Below are 20,132 nucleotides of genomic sequence, written 5' to 3'. Positions count from 1 at the left end.
AGGGTGGCGCGCGGGGCTCCGCGTGGGCAGCGGCCCCCGGAGGCCTAGCCCGTTGGCGGGGGCGGCGCGCGCTCCCCGCACCGCGCGCACACACGGGCGCGCACACTGCACACACACACCTGGAGCTTGTCCCAGGAGGGGGGCGGGGAGGAGAGCCGGAGCGAGTGTCTTAAAATAGGCACGCAGACGAGCGCGAGACGCTGAGAGGCTGGAGAAGGCGATTAAGAGCGACGGGCACGAGGCGCGCAGGTCCGAGCCGGGTGGTAAAGGCGAGCTGGGCGGGGTGCGCGCCGAGCGGCCGGCCCTCAGCGCGGCTCCGCACCAGGCCCTGCGGGAAGCGCGCGCTGATTGACAGCTGCACTGTCCCCAAAAGGCTCCGCGAAGATGCTGATCCGCGGGTGGGTCTAGACGCTCAGCCCGCGCGCCCGGTGTCGGCTCCCCTCCGCGCACCTCCCGAGCCCCGCCGCCTCCCAGCCGCCTAGGAGCCGGCCGGAGGCCCCCGCCGGCGCGCCAGCCCCGCGGCCCCGGGCGGCGGGCGCTCGCCCGGGCTCACCATGCACTGCCACGCAGAGCTGAGGCTGAGCTCGCCCGGCCAGCTCAAAGCAGCCAGGAGGCGCTACAAGACTTTCATGATCGACGAGATCCTCTCCAAGGAGACCTGCGACTACTTTGAGAAACTTTCCCTCTACTCCATGTGCCCGTCGCTGGTCGTGCGACCCAAGCCCCTGCATTCCTGTACCGGTAAGACGGCCCTCGGGAGCGCAGTGGGGTGCGGCCGCTTTCGTGACGGGGTCGGGCGCTTGACTACCTCTGTCCTCCCACCCAAGGGCGAGAGGAAGGGGCCCGGGAATTGTGGGCCCCTGCAAGAAGACTAGACTTGTCCGAGGCGAGCGTTGCAGAGGCCTCTGCAACCTGGAAGGGGCCCGGCAAGGTGTCAATGGCAAGGTTAGAAAGGCAGTCAAGGCAGCGCGCCCCCGAGAGCCGCCGCCTCGCAGCGCCTGGGATCTGCTGGCAGGAGAACCTTCCTCCTTCCCAGCGCTGCTGTGGTTTTCAGGAAGAAAGTTCAAACCCTTGACCTGGTTCAGCGCTTAAATCATTGTCTCAGGAAGTGGCGTTGCTTCTCACTTTGAGTTAACTCGTCCAACCTCCTCCTGTCTCCACTGGGAATTTTACAAGTAAGTCAGTATCCTGAGGTTCCCCGCAAAATCCTGAATCCGCTGAACTTTACTTAAAAGGATCTCCCTCTGGGGAAGTAGTTCTGGAATGTGTCGCGCTGTGGAGCCAGCTGAGGAGGTCAACCCTGTGAGTTTTAAGTGACTAAAAAACAATGATCACAATAAAAACACTCCTCAAATCTGGTTTGCTTTCTCCACAAGAACAAGACCCGTAGTAAAAATAAAGAACACTTAATAAATATACTTTAAAAGTCATAGGTTTATGTAGAAAATAAGTCCAAAGTTATTTCTAAAAAACTTGCATTAAGAGAAGCTCCAAGTTTCATAGTGCCCTGGCATTATAAGGATTTAGGCTCTCCAGACATGGGTATAGCAAAAAAAAAAAAAAAAAAAGTAGCAATTTTTATCAAAAAAGTTATTGACTCTGCTTTCAACTGAAGGTAAAAATTTAATATTTCCAAACCGAAAGACCCTTTGAGGGTATATTTGTTGCATGGGTGGCATGAAATAAATGAATTTAATTATACTTACATTGAAAAAGTAAAGTGAAGAGATAGTAGTGGTTTTGAAAGATATTTTTGGAACGTTCAGGCCAAGAGCTGCTAGTACACTGTGCTTGGAATACTGCATTTTCTGTTGATTCCATTGATAGGCTCTCTAGGACAATCAGTAAATACATGTGTAAATACATACAGTAAAGTTCTTTTACAACCAACTTGTTCCTACATGTATTTGGTAATGAGTATTATTCAGTTACTCCTTTGTAAAATAAATTTTGTCTGTAAGGTGGAATTAGGCCTGGTAGCCCAGAACAAGACTTGTAATACTGCATTTTAAAAGCCAAGAAATATACGAAACAAGATACGAAGAAGAACTTTTATAAACAAGATAGATATGGTTGATGTTTTTACATTTGTATGTCTGCCATGCGTTAAACCTCAGATGAGTTGTCTACATAGATCTTGGAGCGGGGAAGGAGGCTGATTCTTGTTTTGAGCGTAAATAATCATTTGCCATGAGAACTCAAATCCCTTAAAGGAAAAAGAGAGGATCCGTTTTAATCGTAAATCTCTCGCACCCTGAAAAGACATTGCATACCTGGAGGTCCCTAGGACAAAGCAGAACAGCTTCTCCTAAGCACCTAGGCATAGCCTGATGCCTGCAAACTTTTTAGTGACTTCGTGCCATGCATTGACTTGAAGGCAGCTTTTCCTGGCTTTTAGCAGTCACAGAATTGGATCATAGAAGAAATCATGCCAGAAAAAGAATAGTAAGTAGCCTCCAAAAACAATGATCCAGTCATCCGTCGAGGCTGAGTAAGTTTTGTGTTGTATTGAACCTTGCGTGGGACATAAATCGGAGGAAAATACAGTGATTCATATGTACTTTTGTGAGTGTTAAAAGTGAATCACACATATTTCACGAACTAAAAGTTTTGCTCAGTCTTGTGCTTTTGAAGTTCTTTGATGGTTTGTGGGAGAGGGTGGTTGTTGGCACTGGCGTTCTTGCCTTATTGTTCCCGTGCTTGATTTCTTTAGGTTGTTCTTTTGAAAATGTGTTGTGATTTTGCTCTAGTTGAGATTTAAAATATAGAAACTGGGATTTGCCAGTGGAATTAAACCCCTAAAAACTGGCTACAATAGTCCATCCTTTCAGATCATAAGCTTTCAGTGGGTTTACGATTACAGTTAAAGCCTTATATGTATTAGATCATGGGAATACCATTAGCGACTTCTCAAAGGTTTTGCAAATACCATACTTTCAAAGCATTTTTGTTGCTTTTAACAGTTATGTTCAGGATCACAAATCTTAAATTGGATGAACTTAATCTTTTTTTTATTAATTAAAAAAAGCAGTAAGTTGCTGGCATTCATAATGAAGCTATATATATATATTTTTTTCTGGATAGAGATAAATATTTAGCACTTTTGGTGGAACCAATGCATAAAATGTTCAAATCAAGTGAAAGGCATAAATTGGAATTAAAGTTACTGAACTATCTCATCCTTTGGTTTGCTGTTTTAAGATTTATATAACTAACAGAAGTGACCTTTGTCAGTTAAAATAATGAAAACTAAGATAATAAAGTGACCACCCTGCACAGTAAGTACATGAAATTGTGGTGGAAAAAAAGCTACAGCGTTTAAAAAGCCTCTGCATAATTAAGCAAGCCATGTCGTTCAGATTTAGCAAAATCCTAATGTCAGTTTATGATCCTGATCTCCTCGGGCAGAAGAGCATGTATATTCAGGTAAACTGAGAAATGGAAACATTTCTCATCTGGTAGATAATCACTTGATAGTAATTTATTATTAGACACCCTAACCTTGATGGACTACTCATCTTCAAAAACAATTGTTTATTTGAACAGGCCCTTTCTTATTAAAATATAGTAATTTTAGTTTTAGGAAGCAATCTCCAGATTGATTTAAGTTTCCTAATAGATCTCCTGCATCACATAATAGATATTGAGTCAAGGAATCCTTCTCTTAATGCCAAACTAAAGGAACATTTGTCATTAAATTTAAAATAAAATTAAAAACCCAAACCCAAAGAGAGCCTCCATTTGAAAAACAAAGTTTGCTATTCAGACTGTTGAGGAGGTATGGAACATCTTTAGAATGAATTTAGTTTATGACATGTTGTTCTTATTTTAAAATCTGGTAACAGTAATCCTCACTCAGAATGGAACTGTATTGCCACTTAGAAGGCAGTGATGATCTCTCATAAACATTAGAATGTTGACAGTAATTGAAGACCAAAAATGACTTGCAGTTTATGATATCATAAATACTGTTTAACTCTCAGGTGCATTGTTTTATTTTTCTGGTTGTGATTAATGTTTCTTGGTGGAAGAGTCCCTTGAACTGGCTTCTCAGGACGGAATAGATTGCAGAGGTAGCGGCACGGTTCCTTTTGAGGGATCTCTCTTTCAGTTTGATCTTTAGAAATAGGCAGCGTTTCTAAATTTGAGGGGTGTTTGGAAAAAATGAGTAACTTGCTTCACAAAAACAAGGATGTAACAATTTACCCTAAGAGTTTTCATAAGATGATACTGAGAAGCCTAAGTACTGTGCATAATTACTTATAACTTATTATAATTATCGATACTTATAACCTAGAATTACCCTAGGACTTGTACACGCACATTTGGGCGGAGGTGAATATGGGTATTTGTACATTTTACAACCCATGGCCCCTGCATGACTTTTAGTGATTTCACTAAAACCTATAGTTTAATTCTTTTTCTCTCCTCTGGCAGAAGGGTTCTGTGGGCTCTCTCCGTGACCTCCAGCGGCCAGTCTTACAGAGCTGACTGGGAGGAATCACAGTGACCACAGACCAACCTTCCCAAGCAGAACATACATTTTTTTTTGCGAACTGCTAGGGTCACATCAGGGCTTAAACGTAGTTTCAGCCCACACTGTACACCGCCGTCTTTCATATTAGGGTACTCAGAAATCAGGAAGATTCTTCCAACTCCATTACACACCCGGGATAAAGCTGTGCAGTCACACCCAAGGGAAAGTTAACCAGCCAATTAAAAGGGGCATGTGGGGAAGGGTGTTTATCTTAGGAGTGCGCTTTGAGAACATTTTATTCTTTGGTGGGTCCGAGAGAAACAAGTTCTTTGGGGTGGTGTCCTTGGGCTCATTTTTAGCACAAAGATTGCGTGTCATCCTGGTGAAAAATGAAATGAGGTGTGGGCCTGTGTGATGGGGTCAGGGACTCTGCTGCCACTTCATTGATTCCCCCAATCCTAGCTCAGTGTTTTAGTTGGAGACCAAAACCTGTAGTATCTTGGGAACCTGGATCCTGGGCACTGGAACGTTGATAGAGAAATGTAAACTGGGGGTCTGGAAAATGATCTTTATTAACAGCATTTGTGTTTCTGCCAGAGGCAAATACGCTTTTATTAGCAATCACTCATCACTGCCTCTCCTGTTCCCATTTTAAGGGTAAATAAATTGAGGGAAGCACAGGATAGAGAACTCATCCAAGGTCAGAATATATTTGGAGCTGAGCTCTTTTGGGATCCTCAGCTGTTGTCTCCTTACTCCTTAAATTTTATGACACCTTTGTTAAATAGAGAGACTGAGGGATTCCTTAGGGGTCAGTTTTAATGAGTGAATAGTTTATTAGCAATTTATTCGCTGGTTCTCATTTTTCTAATAGCGAATGGGAAAATGATTAGAAATTTAGCAAGTTAAAATGCCTTTCCAAATGTCTATAATCTTCAGTATCATTTAATTCAATAATTTAATTCAACAAATATTTACACTTGCTTGTTGATGGCACTGCCATTATTATTTTTTTAAATTTATTTAAATTATTTTTTATTTTTGGCTGCGTTGGGTCTTCATTGCTGCGCGGGCTTTCTCTAGTTGTGGTGAGCAGAGGCTACTCTTTGTTGCGGTGCACGGGCTTCTCATTGCAGTGGCTTCTCTTGTTGCAGAGCACAGACTCTAGGCACGCGGGCTTCAGTAGTTGTGGCACATGGGCTCAGTAGTTGTGGCTCGCGGGCTCTAGAACGCAGGCTCAGTAGTTGTGGCACACGGGCTTAGTTGCTCCATGGCATGTGGGATCTTCCGGACCAGGGCTTAAACTCGTGTCCCCTGCATTGGCAGGCGGATTCTTAACCACTGCGCCACCAGGGAAGTCCACTGGCATTATTTTTAAGTTTTTTCTAAGTCTTGGCTAACAGTTGGGATATTTTAAATCTTTCTCTGAAGCACCTGTAGAGCCACTGCCAAACTCTTTTTTGTGGTCCTCTAGAGTCTACGTGGGCACTTTGGAATTGTGAAACATTATGATAATTTAATCCGTTTGCTTACTGTCTGGAATTTTCTCTTTGAACTCCACTTAAAGGGTATTATCAACACCAAAATTGTCATATTAACCTCCTTAAATACAACTCAACTGAAATTGTATATGCAGTAAATCTTTTATGAAACCAATTTCCTGCAGTGTTGGTTGTACCTCTGGCTTGAAAATAAAATTTGTGATCCCAGCATGGCTGGTATATAGCTGCTGGTTTGAACATACCTCAGGAATCTAAATGAGAAGATTGTTAGGTTTTTACATCCCAGGGATCTATTTGAAAAGCAGTAAGGACGGTAAATTGTTTAGATTGTAAAGAGAGATGAAAACCAAAAAAGGGAAGGAATAGGGAAAAAGAAAAAGGGTGGGTTTCTTGGAAATTCTTGAAGCCACTTGATTCCGCCTGGTATATAGTTCAGTGTCAGGTGGCTTCTGAAATTCTTCTGTGCCTGCTTGGAGAGTAAATGCCCACCGTTGATTTGACTTAGACACGTGCTGGGGCGCCTTTAGGGAAGAGCCTGGGCGGGGGTGGGGGTGGGGGGTGAGGGTGGGGGGAGTGCCCTGTCCAGCCCAGCATTTAGCATGACTGAATCAGTGTTAACCCAGAAGCATTTTAGGTGCTGTTTGCACTTTGTTTTGAGGTCGGGAGGAAGAGAACAGAGACGGAAGTTAGGTGGGGCACAGATCTGAGGCTCCCGCCTTAGTACGAAGCCTGGGAACTTCTATGGGGGTTGCGGAGCCTGCGGACCACGCCGGCCACTCTTCCGCCCCCAGTGAAGTCAGTTCACGTCCCTTGGCTACACCTGCTGATGAACCCTTAGCTGGAACATGGTTAGAGGGCTGCAAGGCTTTGGATGAGATGGACAGGTGGAGGCCTCATTTTGCATTCTCTCTTGGGGAATGCCGTTTTCCATTCCTATCTCGAAGAGGTGGTGTTTTTACTGGGGCATCAGAGATGGACCCCACTGAGCTGGATTAGCCGCCTTCTAACCCAGGACTTGCCAAAGCCCACAGGTGCTTGCCAGACTGTTGCGAATCACTTGGCTGCAAGTCTCTTGGGAGCAGCAAAACAGGGAGGAAAAAAGAGAAGGAGAGAGAACATTTGGGTGAAGACTTCCCACATGTGGCGACGGCCCTCCGTCCCGCCTGGCATGACTGCCTCCGGGTCAGCTGCCGTGACGGTGGAAGTGTTGTTCCTCTGTCCACAGCATGGGTGACAGGGTTAGAATTGGCCTTAGAATTTACCAGGAATGGGGTTCAGACCAGGACCGTGTACCAATTTAGTGATGTTAACAAAATAAGAAATACTCTGACTCTAGGAGAAGAGGCGGTTTTTCTTCTTCTTCTTCTTCTTTGTTTTTATTTAACCAGAAAACCTTTGCAGATCCTCAGGATTTAATTTATTTTTATTGCAGCTTACTAACAGTTAGAAAAAGAAATGTCTTGTTAAAATGAATGCTCTAAATAAAAACACAGTTAATTTTCCATTACAGTGTCTAATTACTTATCACCACGGCATTTTTATATGGCAGTTTAACTTCTTGGAAGTGGAAACTTGGCACACGTTTAAGGAAGAAAGCAGTACACCCAGATAGATATCAGAAGATGGCTTAATTATATTTGCTCTGGAGTTGACTCTTACCCATGATTACTCTGCAAAAGGCAGGCAGAGGGTCGCTAAGGAAAGTCTCTGGTTTCTTCAGTGCCGGTGGAAATTGAACATGGAGGAAGGTCATTCTGAATGTTAGATGAGGTGCAAGTACGTGTAAAAAGGGACTCCACTAGTCACCGATTGAAGCTGGTGTTAGGACTGCTTGATCGGCCTGGAGGTCAGCTGTATACACTCCCTGACTCCACTGGCAGTGTTCATAAAAATGAACATGGCCTTTCTCCAAGGAGAGGCCAGGATGCAACTGAGTAGAAGCCAATCTGGAGGATCTCAGCACGAAACTAAATATCTTAAGGGTCCAAGCAGAGAAGCTTATGTGATTCCTTTTTATTGCATCTCTCTAGCTCACCACCATGTCCTTAGGAACATGTGCTTCTGGATATTGGATAAATATTGGAGAAGTATTTTCACAATGTGCCTGCCACCAAAGTGATGTCAATGTACTTTTGGTCATTATTGAAAAACACACTTCTGTATGTGATAAGCGATAGGATGATTGTCCTTTCACTTTTCTTATGCGGGGATCACTTATGACGTGTGGGGACATGGAGAGGTCTTGGGCCTGGTGGCATCGCATGTAGTCATGGCTGTGTTTCCACCCCGGCAATACTGGACGGATCCCTAATATTGATTTACCTGCCATTCTCCACCGCCCACTTCCCTCTTCCCAGAGGTCTTTTCACACAGGTACTTAACCATTGCTGAAATTCAGGATCATGGTCTCACAGACAAGATCACAGCCACTTGTAGATTGGAGGATGTGTAACTCTGATGTTTCTTTTAAGCACTATCTGAGAGAGTCAGTGTTTGTGCTTTTGTGTACTGTATGGTACTGTGTAGAGTACAGTAGTACAGTATCTTTATTTCAAGCCTAGGATGTCCGGAAGCAAGCGTAAAAGCAGCGGTGATGTAGCTGGTACTACTGTACTTTTCAAGGTACTGTACTGTAAGATTAAAAATGTTTTCTTTATTTTTTTGTTTTTTTAATGTATTATTTGTGTGAAAAGCATTATAAACCTATTACACACAGTACTCTATAGCCAATTGTGTTAGTTGGGTACCTAGGCTAACTTTGTTGGACTTAACGAACAAATTGGACTTACAAATGTGCTCTCGGAATGGAACTCATTCGTATGTAGGGGACTTACTGTAATAGAAATAGTGACTTGTTTTGAGGCTTAGCACGTTGCAGGCACTGGACCCAGTGCTTTTCATTCAGCTTCCAATCGTTCCTAAGAGATAGTATCTCTGCTTTACTAATGGAAGCTGAGAAGTTAAGTAACTTTCTAAAGTCACTGAATGTATAAAGATCTCTTGCAAAGCAATAAGAAAAAAGGCACGTAGAAAAATTGGCAACTCATAGAAGTGAAGATCTAGGCATCCAGTGAGCATGAAAGGATGTCCCTGGTAATCAGGAAAACACAAATGAAAACAAGGTACCATTTCATACCAGTCAGACAGGTAAACATGAAAGACTCTGATGGTATCGCTCAATGACAAGGATGTGGAACAATAGATGTTCTCATTCCCCGATGGTGGGAGGGTTATTTGGCACAATTGCTTTGGAAGCAGCGTGGCAACACCTCGAAGCAGATACACACATGCCCTCAACCCAGCAGTTCCACCTCTGTTTATGCCCTGAGAAATCACTGCATGTGTGCAATAGGACGCTGGTCGAGGAATGCTCGTTTCTATGTTGTTTATGATAGTGAAAAATCTCCAACAGTCCAACTGCCCTTCAGAGGAAAAAGGACAGAATTCTGTGTATTATGTTCAAGCAGTGAAATTCTATGCAGTGATGAAAATGAATGACCCAGATCTACTTGTATTAATACAGATAAGATTTAGAAATACAAGGCTGAGGAAAAAAAAACACAAGTTGTAGATTGATACTTACAGCCTGATACCATTTATATAATGCTGGAAAACATGCAGGCCAATACTGTATATTGTTTAGGGAGGCAAGGGCATGGGATTGAGAGGGCTATACACAGATTTTTACTTTCCTGTGTAGTAATTTATTAAGGAAAAGAAAAGGCCTAATGTAAGTACAGCCAAGCATTACACTTGGGCAAAGCTTGGTCATGGGCACAAGATGTTCCTTACATTATTCTTTGTACTTTTCTGTATGTTTGAAATTTTCTATAATATAAACATTGAAAAATGATAGTATGGGAGACCCCACATATCCATAAAACTCTTGATCTTGGGGGACTTTTGATGGTTTTCTTAATAGCTTTCTATCCTGAGACAAGATGTTAAATACAAGCTTCTTGTATACAGTCTCACAGTGGGGAAAGAACTTTATAATTAGACACACGTGTACAACTCACCCTGAAACAATCACTGCGGCTTCTGAAATTGGCTTTTGGATCTCACTTACCTCCCCTGGCTGGGTGGGGATGTCATTTTTCACCAAGACAACTGCTTTCCCCCAGGTAATGCTTTGGCATGTGAATAAATGGGCTCTGAGCTGGGCACTAGGGCAGGAAGAAACTGCTGCTGAAGTGTGTGTTTGTTTTCTGCAAATATCCATCACTGATCATGCAAGGAAGAGTCAGTAGGTTCTTTCCCCTTCTTCTTCTTCTTCTTTTTTTTTTTTTTTTTTTGCGGTACGCGGGCCTCTCACTGTTGTGGCCTCTCCCGTTGCGGAGCACAGGCTCCGGACGCGCAGGCTCAGCGGCCATGGCTCACGGACCCAGCCGCTCCGCGGCATGTGGGATCTTCCCAGACTGGGGCACGAACCCTTGTCCCCTGCATCAGCAGGCGGACTCTCAACCACTGCGCCACCAGGGAAGCCCTCCCCTTCTTCTTAATGATGTTTCAAATCCCAGTAAATTGCCTTTGATTGCATCTTGCTTTGATATGTAACTGCTCAAATGATATACCACCCTTGGCTTTTGACCAGTGGTCATTGCTATTGACAAGTTAACTTAAAAAATTGTCTAGGGACATCTGTGAATACCAAAGAATCAAAAATATATTAAAATGTAGCTTCTTGGCAGGAAAGAATCATGTTGGTATTGACATGTAAGCTGGCTGAGTTTTCTTTATATTCTGTAACCATGATTTGATTTTAAAACTTTGATGTGTGGTATCAGGGATTGTTAGGAAGGGATGAGAGCTGTTACCATGGTAATCACGCAGAGAGCTGTCTGTTAGGGATGATGAACGGTAGTCCTGTGGTTTGGAGGGGGTAACCTGGACCACATTACTCTCCAGAGACAACTCTGGTGACAGGTGTTTTGTTCAGCCGATCTTAACAGCCAAGGCATTCTTCTTTTCTCTGCTAAATAGTTCCAATGTAGAAATGTTGCTTTAAGATACTGTGACAAAAACCTGGCCCTTTGGGAGCTCTTTCTGTGTCCCTTCAGAGGGAAAATAGTCCTTGGTGTGAATGAAACAGTTTGTACAGTCAGGAGTTTGCCAAAGCATTTCTCCTTCTGAGACCACCCCTCTCTGTCCTAAATCCATATGTAAACAGAGAAGCAAATAGATCAAAGCCCTTGGAGCCCACATCCCACGCCAGCCATCAACAGCCAGGGTCGCTGTGCTGTCTTTGGTGCTTGGCAGTGCAGCCGTGGTCAGCAGGAACTAATGACCGCATCTAGAGGAGGGTGGCCAAATTGGACATGACTGAAAGGCCGGTGGATCTATCAGATTTGCTGTCAGTGGACAGACTTTCAGGGCTGCAGGAGTGAGGCCTTCTGCATGTTGCCTTACCTGGATGGATGCACAGGACGGCTGCAGTGAAAGGAACAGATTGAAACTTCATTTGTGCCTTATGCTGTCCCCTTCCTGCGTCTCTCCGGTGAAACCTTATTCCTCGTAAAATGGACTCTCCAGGCTCGAGGCTGTGAAAGGAGTGAATGTCATCAAGAGAGATGTTCTAAAGGGCTGTGTGTGGCTGTCTGAGGAAGATAACATGCAGGTGTTGCCCCTGCTGTCCTGACAGTCCGATCACTGGCAGCAAATCTGACCGCTCCACCGTGGATCTTCTCTTTGGAACGACTTGGGAAAGTACAGGCGAGCATTTGGGATATTTATGGTTAACTTTGAACAAGTTTCACTGAGGTAGAGGGATATATTTTAATAAGGTTCCAACCCAAATCCTTTCTTTTTCATGACTGAACATTTGACTGAAATCATTGGTTGAAACATTTGATTGAAATCATCCCAGAGGAGATTTTTTGGGGTAGATGTTGTTAATTTTGTTATCCCTGGATATTAGGGCAATTCATTATTGCTCTTAGCACGTTAGACAGCTGTGTGTCTTGGAAGCATGCTTTCAATCCTCGGTTTGGAGGATGGCATAAAGCAATGTCCTGTTGGAGGGCTGAATTTTTTTAAACTGGGACATTGAGCCTTGAGAGTTAGAACAATTAGCTGCGTAAACAGAATGTGTTTCACTTTTCAGGGAACTGGAAAGGAAAAATAACAACAATTATAAATGGTGGGTGTGAGCCAGACGCTGGGTGCCTGTCTTCATGAAGGAATTTAAACTGCATGGAGACCCTATAGGAAGTAGTTATTCTTATCACTGGTTTTGGAGGGAGGAAAGTGACACTCGGGGAGGTTGAGTAAATGGCAACACGGCCACATGAGGAAGTGGCAGAGTTGAGGCTGGAACTCAGGTCTGTCTCTTTCAATATCAAGTTCCATCCTAACAATATACACAATCATATGTCAATTAGAAGTCAAGTCTGTCTCCTTCCACGGAGGCCCCATGCTTTACGTAAAGAAAGGTCAAGTGAGTGTGCCGGCTCCCGAGGGATATATTTTGAACTTGTTTACTCCTTTACGCATATTTATAATCATTTGACATATGCCAGTCTGTCTTTCATTTCCTGTGATTATTTGGGTTTCTGAATGATTCCAGACAAATTCTAAGCAGCAGTCCTGTCTTTGGAGGAAGTGGGTGGCTGGGAGATTTGGGGCCTGCTGCCGTCCGGCTGGGCGACCCTGAACTCATCCCGTTGCTCCTGGACATCAGTGTCCGTATCTGTGTAACATTCCCGAGTCTCCTTTGGTCACAGTGCTTCCACGAACTTTGGAAGCTTCTTCTGGATAAAGCTTTTCTATGGGAGGCGAGGGTGGAATTCCCAGGCATGCATGCGTTCATTCATTTATTCATTCTTGTGAACCAGAGAGAAAGTACTTAACAACTGAATGCCAGCCAATTGCCTTAAGACTTGGAATATTTTTCACGAAATACTCATTAAGTTCAGTGGAAAAAATAAATCTGGCCATTTGTTTGGCATGGCTTAAAACAAAAGAATAAGAGATTAATTTTTTTTCCCCACATTCTATCCAGTCAGGCTGGTGTGGGTTCTGGGGAATCTGTATTTTTAAAAAGAGATTATAATGAAAAGTCAAGTTTGGGAATCACTGTAGTGTAGATGATGGCTTAAAGATGAGCTTGAGGTAATTTACAGCCATGACTCAAATCTATGAAGCAGTTTAGTGGAGTGATCTTACTGGATAGGTTTTGAGTCAGATGGTCCTGGGTTGGTTTGTGTTTTATTGTCTGTGTGACCTTAGGCAAGTCATTTAGCCTTTCTGACCCTCAATTTTCCCATCTATAAATGGAAGATAGTAATAACTACCTAATAGGGTTAGTCATGTAGGTTAAATAAAATAGTGTGTATAAAGCACTTAGCATAGTTCCTGGCACATAAGTACTCAGTAATTGATAGCTTCTATTACAAATAATTATCTTATAATAATAACCGCATCTTGGTTGGCTGAAGCACAGCCCTTTAGAGAAAGATTACTATTCGTGGTGAATGAAGCTCAAGAAAAATTAAATATCCTTTTAAAACCACTTCACTCTAGGGCATTCTTGTGGGTTATGTCATTACACTGGCTGCCTCCTAGGGCCTCCTCTTGCAGCCTGGGTGGGGTCCGTGAGCTGTTGAAGTTCAAGTCTTCATGAATAGGTATGTTTCATTCCCCCCATCTTTCTGTTTTATAGTGTGAATTCAGAATATTGTAAATTCATATATGAGTAGCAAAAACTGGTCAAACACTACAGCATCACAGAATGTACTTTGTTCCTCTATTTTTTTTTTTTTTTTTTACAAGAGTTGCTCAGGATTAATTACCCCTAGGAAGTGTTTCATCATGCGGCTGTGCCTCTCAAGAACCGTTTTTAGAAAAGTGGCAGAATTTCTCAGCACATTTAACTTTTTTTTTCCTTTGAAGAGTAGAGTTAGGGATAGTCTTTTCTTTTGGAAGAGGCTATGAGTTTTTTTTTTTTTTTTGTGGTACGCGGGCCTCTCACCGTTGTGGCCTCTCCTGTTGTGGAGCACAGGCTCCGGACGTGCAGGCTCAGCAGCCATGGCTCACGGGCCCAGCCGCTCCGCTGCATGTGGGATCCTCCCGGACCGGGGCACGAACCTGCGTCCCCTGCACCGGCAGGCGGACTCTCAACCACTGTGCCACCAGGGAAGCCCGGCTATGAGTATTTTTATTCTCTGGTGTCAGAGTACTGAGAGAAGAAAAATTCATTTGAGACCTTCTTTTCTAATTGGTGGTGTGGAAAGAGGTAGCAGGTTGGGAGATAATCCTTGTCCTCGTATAGTACTGGGTCTGTGATTCAGAGGGATTTCCAAATGAAGCCTCTATATTACAACTTCCAGTTGCTCAGGGGGATTGTTTACAATTGCATTCTGTGTGGAAGGGACTGAATGCACAGGGTTCTGCATGGATTTTTCCTGGAACTGTGTTTCTTAACTAGTCACTAGTGTCTTAGGAAGCCAAGTATCTGCTGATGAAATACTTTCACTGGTGGATGCCCTCCACAGGGTGAGAAAAGTCCTTTTGATGAGGGTGAATGGAATTCTTCCATGGTTTGAAGGAAGCCCCGGTGACCAGGGCAGCACCCCTGTCCAACCGTTTATACTGATGATTCCTTCAAGCAACCTCTAGTGAAATCATCCAGGTTCAGGGGTGGGAGGGGGCCGGCTGGAAGCAGGTGGGCTAAGACACGTGGATGTGTCATCTGGTGCCGTGGGGTGGTATTGATTCGTGGAGAGGATGCCGACGTGGTCCCCTAAGTGCCTCAGAACCATTGTGGAAATAGGACTGAGCTGGAGATGTGGACCTTGGGCAACTTGTTGAGACTGTTCTGTTCAGTCTGTGAATTCCAAGAAGCCAAGTGTTTCTACTCTGGTAGGAGGGGAGTAGGCAGGAGTGGGTGAGGGGTGAGAAGCAGTGATGGGGGTGGGGAGAGGAGAGTCGGGGGGAACGAAACGATTATCCTCCTGACACAGGGGTCCTTACGTGCTTGTTCAGCATTTGTTGTCCAGATCTGAAAATGAGAATGGAACGTTTCATTTGGGAAATTGCCCCGTGAGTACGTGCTTCTTCTCAGAGGCATAACTCAGAACTGACAGCCAGCCGATGACTTGGGGTTGGGCCAGGGCCCGCCTAGCCACACAGGTTGCCTCATCATCATATATATTATGATAATATATATTAATGATGCAATAAAGAGTTGCACCATCCCGGCTCACAGAAGATCAGTATTATCCTATTAAGATGCAGTAATTGTGTTTGTGCAGCACAGTGCAGGAGGTGTGTGCACTTGAGGTGAGCAGGCAATGGGGGCGCAGAGTTCAAGGTAGAAGAGCTGTCAGAAAGCCACCCCCAGGGCTCCGCACGGGCTCATTCTGGGCCGGCTCAGTGCCTCAGTTTCTGCCATTGATAAAACAGACCCTCCTCCCCTGTGTGTGGGGAAGAGTGGTTGATTAAGGAGTATTAATGTAATGCCTTGAGGAGATCAAGGTGCGGTGAACAAGCACAGACTCCACATGAGGGAAGCTGTTCAGTGTCAGAGTCATTCCGTATTTTTCTAGACGACTAGACCCCAGAGCGGCCAAACCTGGACGGTCAGCTGTCTTCCTGCTGCCACGAGATAAGGATGGCATTTACATCTGTGCACAGAAGAGATCGGAAGAACAATCTTCTGTGACATGTGAAAATTGTATGAAGTCCAGATATTGGTGTCCACGAAGTTTTACTGGTGACAGCCATTCCCCTTTGTGTACATATGGAGTCATTTTGATGGAGAGAGTATGGCCCACAGGACCTGAAATATTTACTGTCTGGCCCTTCTCGGGAAAAGTTTACAGACCCTTGAACGAGACTGTTGGAAACAGGGTTCCTCGGCTGTGAAATGAGGTTGTTACTGATCCACAACATGTGATGTCATTCTCAGCCCCCCTCCTTTGTTGTGTCACAGGTCGGGGTCTCTTGTCATCCGTGATGTGTGGAGGCCTGAAAGTCAGTTTGGTGGGGGAATTTTACAAGGACTCTCTGAAATTGAGATCAGGCTCTTAGCTCTACGGAAACATTCCCAAACCTTTCTAGAAATAACACTAGATTTTTCTGCACAGAGAGGGGGGTCGAAAATATTTACAGGAAGGTGGCTGGGATTCCACTGAATTTCGGGGACTTTTCTTTGCAGTTCTAACCCTCCCTGGTTTTCCCAGAGGAAATCTGAGGATGACAACTGATGAGAGACTGGGAGCATCAGAATTACTGACCTTTTTCCATTTGAGGTTTGGGTGACTTTTATATGCTTCTTCTTTGACTTTAATTTGTTGCCTGGCCCTTGAACATTGTGTAATCACAGAGGCCTGTCTGGAAGGGTGTGCATCACTGGATAAAGCACTTAATTGCTGGGGTGCTTTCTGCGGTGGAAATGCACATCTATATGTGCCCATCAGAACTGTCAACTCGTGAGGGTCAGGGCTGCCAGGCCTCTCGGGAAGGACCAAGCATGATTCTCTTGGTGCCTCTGTCCCATTCTCACTTTTGTTTAGGCACTTGGGAATGGGTAAGCCTTCAATATTTTCTATGGCAGCCCCTGAGTCATGAAGCGCTAGTGAAGTGGGAGATTGAAATTAATCTGACTTGGCGATAATTTCCTATTCGTTGTTGGGTTTCTCCAGCCACTAGGCTGAGAATCCTTTAGGTTTAGCCCTTCCCACTGGGATGGAGTGGAGAGGGGTAAGGACAAGAGGAAGGTAGAGTACCTTCAGAGGAAGAAGTGATTGATGTTGCAGGTAAAATTCTACCTCAAAGAGAAGTACGTGTGGGACACGCTACATCTGACTTTCTTACACCAGATCAGAGGTGAAGTCACAGAACGACAGTAATAACAATAATAAACAAAATAAATATAAAAACAAATAAACGTAACAGCAGACACTTACATAATACTTCCTATGTACCAGGCACAGCTCTGAATGCCTTACATGAATTAACTTATTTAATTCCTACCCCAATCATATGAGGTACTATTATTCTTCTCATTTAATAGAGAAGGAAGCAGAAAGAAGTAGGGACATAGACCTCTTCTTGGGTGGAGAGTACAGAAGAGAAGAGGACAGGCAGTAACATTCTAAGTCATATGGAGACTGACTACATGAAGGGAGAATCTCTGATCTCCATGATGCTAACATGGAAAGACAAAAACCCTACACAAAAGATACAGGAGGAAAAGCAGAGGAGAAGTCAAACTTTGTCACACGTAGGGAACTGTGTTGCCTCATTTGGAGCTTAGACGCTTGAAGAATTTCTTATTTTCAAAGGCATGGGATTGGGTACAGAGTAGATCTTCAGCAATATTAAAAATACTTTATCTTATATTACAACTCATTTGACTTTCCTTACCTAGTTCTTTAATTCTAGGCTATACACCTCTAGAGTGATGAGGACATGTTTTTGTTTTTGTTTTTCTCAAGGAGCAGTAAAGTTCTTACACAGCTGGAGCCCTAGGGAATGTCTTGGTGCCTAAATTTGCCAAGTGAGTTAGTGATGGATGAGGTTCACTATTTTATCCACTATGCTTCACTGCCTTAGGTATTGTTCCAGGCTGCATATGATTTAAATAAATTTCACCTGATTGTTAATATTTAAAAAAACTAAATGTTGGGTAGATAAAAGTATTTATAAAATATATGTAGGATAAAAAGAATAACAATACAGAGGGGTTGGGGGAGGGATGGACTGGGAGTTTGGGATTAACAGATGCAAACTATTATATGTAGGATGGATAAACGACAAGGTCCTGCTGTACAGCACAGGGAACCATATTCAATATCCTGTGATAAACCATAATGGAAAAGAATATGAAAAGTATATATACACACACGTATAACTGAATCAGAACTTAACACAACATTGTAAATCAACTGTACTTCAATAAAACACAAAGAATAACAATACAGCGAACACCTGTGTACCCACCGCTTGGTTTAAGAAAAAGGGCATTTAGTCTGAGTCTGCCTGTGCCCTTCCCTGGCACTGTCCCCAGCCCTTTGCCCATTAGAGGGAACCCACATCTCAGTTCTCTGTGCATACCCTGCTTTTGTTTGGCGTTTTACCATGTGTTTGTATCTCTTAATCACATGTTTAGCTCTGCTCGTTTTTGAACTTGACATAAATGTTATCATACTGCATGTATTTTTGTGACTTGCTTTTTCATGTAGCATCCAAGATTTGGAATCACATAGATTCCAAGAATCCCCTATGCTGTGTGTAGCTGCAATTCATTCATATTCATTGCTATATAGAATCCAGTGTATAAATATTACACAATGTATTTACCCACTCCATTGATGGACTTTTGGGTTGCTTCCAGTTCTTAGTATAGATATTGCTGCTTGAACATTCTTGTTAAATTCTTTTTTAAAAACCAGTAGCCAGGAGGACTTACTTAATTAGTTTTTCAATGAAAAAGCATAGTCTTAGAGCTTAATGAAAATTATAATGCCTGTTCCTTGTACAGATAAATGTAGTTTTCATTTGGGGGCACATACTACATATTAAATGGGTTTATTTATTTATTTTAGGATTTTTTTGATGTGGACCATTTTTAAAGTCTTTATTGAATTTGTTACAATATTGCTTCTGTTTTTTGTTTTGGTTTTTTGGCCGCGAGAAATGTGGGGTCTTGGCTCCCTGACCAGGGATCGAACCCACACCCCCTGCATTGGAAGGCAAAGACTTAACCACTGCACCGCCAGGGAAGTCCCCAGTGGGTTTATTTTTAATTGCAGTTTGCGTTAATTTTTTTCCAGAATTGACAATGATCTGTGTATTTTATTTTGTAAACAAATCGAAGCATTTATTATAAAAATCACTGGCAAAAAAACTCTGCCCAATTTTACAGTAAAAGCTTTGTAAATATTTTGATAAACAAATTTGAAAATGCTTAGTGTAAATTAGAATGTGAAGTACTTTCTTCTCTAAATTAAACATTAAATAAGCTTTTGTCATCCAGAGCAACAAACAAACAATATTGCATTATGTAGCTCAGAGGGTCTTTGCCCACTCCTGTTTATTTGGAGACTAGAAAAGAAATTCTTAACATTTTCCAACTTAAAAAGAGAGGCCTGAAAAAGCTTTTGAAATCACTTACAGAGTTGTGCAAAGGCATAGAGATTTAAAGCTGGTAAGGAACTAGAGTCCACTCTGCTTTTTTTGACTGGAAAGAAGACCAAAGCTCAGAGTAATTAAATGACTTAACCACGATCAGAGCGAGGCCCGTCAGCCTTTTTTTTTTTTTTTTTTTTTTTGCAGTACGCGGGCCTCTCACTGTTGTGGCCCCTCCCGCGTTGCGGAGCACAGGCTTCAGATGCGCAGGCTCAGCGGCCATGGCTCACGGGCCCAGCCGCTCCGTGGCATGTGGGATCCTCCAGGACCGGGGCACGAACCCGTGTCCCCTGCATCGGCAGGCGGACTCTCGACCACTGCACCACCAGGGAAGCCCCTGTCAGCCTTTTAAATACAACTTTTCTAAAACAGCAATGTGATCTGTAGTTTCATCTCTAAATTAGAAGCCACAAGCTTCTTTTCATGAATATATATATATATATGTATTTTTTGCTTCAATGTATCTTGAATTATTTAGTATCCTTCCAAAAAGAAAACCATTAATACAATCCATCATGGCAATTTGAGGTTTGATGTTTTAAATTGCTTTTCTGCACCGTGTCCACTGCTGACCCTGGAGAGGTTTTCACTTGGTTCCCAGAGCCCGGTTTCTGGCAGTGAACAATATTCCCACTGTCTTGCACCCTGGCCGCTGAAGCTGTTGGAAGACAAACACAGAGCTCGAAGGATCCTGGGTCATGTCAACAGGTAATGGCCCAGGCCTGGCTCAGCAGCTGGTCCTGGGGCTTTCCCTCTTAAGGAAGCAGCAGCTTTGCAGGAGCAATCTTTTTATTTTCTATTTATTTTTTATTTTTTTAAACATCTTTATTGGAGTATAATTGCTATACAATGGTGTATTAGCTTCTGCTTTATAACAAAGTGAATCAACTATACATATACATATATCCCCATATCCCTTCCCTCTTGCGTCTCCCTCCCACCCTCCCTATCCCACCCCTCTAGGTGGTCACAAAGCACCGAGCTGATCTCCCTGTGCTATGCAGCTGCTTCCCCCTAGCTAT

At 43.4% G+C, this 20,132-nt stretch overlaps 1 protein-coding gene across 1 annotated transcript in view; it reads left to right on the top strand.

Moving 5' to 3' along the window:
• Window positions 1-554: 554 nt before the first annotated feature.
• The window catches only part of BARX2 (BARX homeobox 2), a gene marked incomplete at its 5' end in the record, with an annotated part of 71,452 nt that continues 51,874 nt past the window's right edge, over window positions 555-20,132 (top strand). Inside the window, one exon of the mRNA XM_079709564.1 lies at window positions 555-741. Within this exon, the coding sequence (XP_079565690.1) occupies window positions 555-741 (187 nt within the window). The remainder of the gene's footprint in view (window positions 742-20,132) is intronic.

The sequence above is a fragment of the Hyperoodon ampullatus genome, assembly GCF_949752795.1.
Source record: "Hyperoodon ampullatus genome assembly, chromosome: 7".
Classification (NCBI taxonomy): domain Eukaryota; kingdom Metazoa; phylum Chordata; class Mammalia; order Artiodactyla; family Ziphiidae; genus Hyperoodon; species Hyperoodon ampullatus.
The sequence above is the reverse complement of the archived record's forward strand: the minus strand, read 5'-3'. Positions and strand labels throughout refer to the sequence as shown.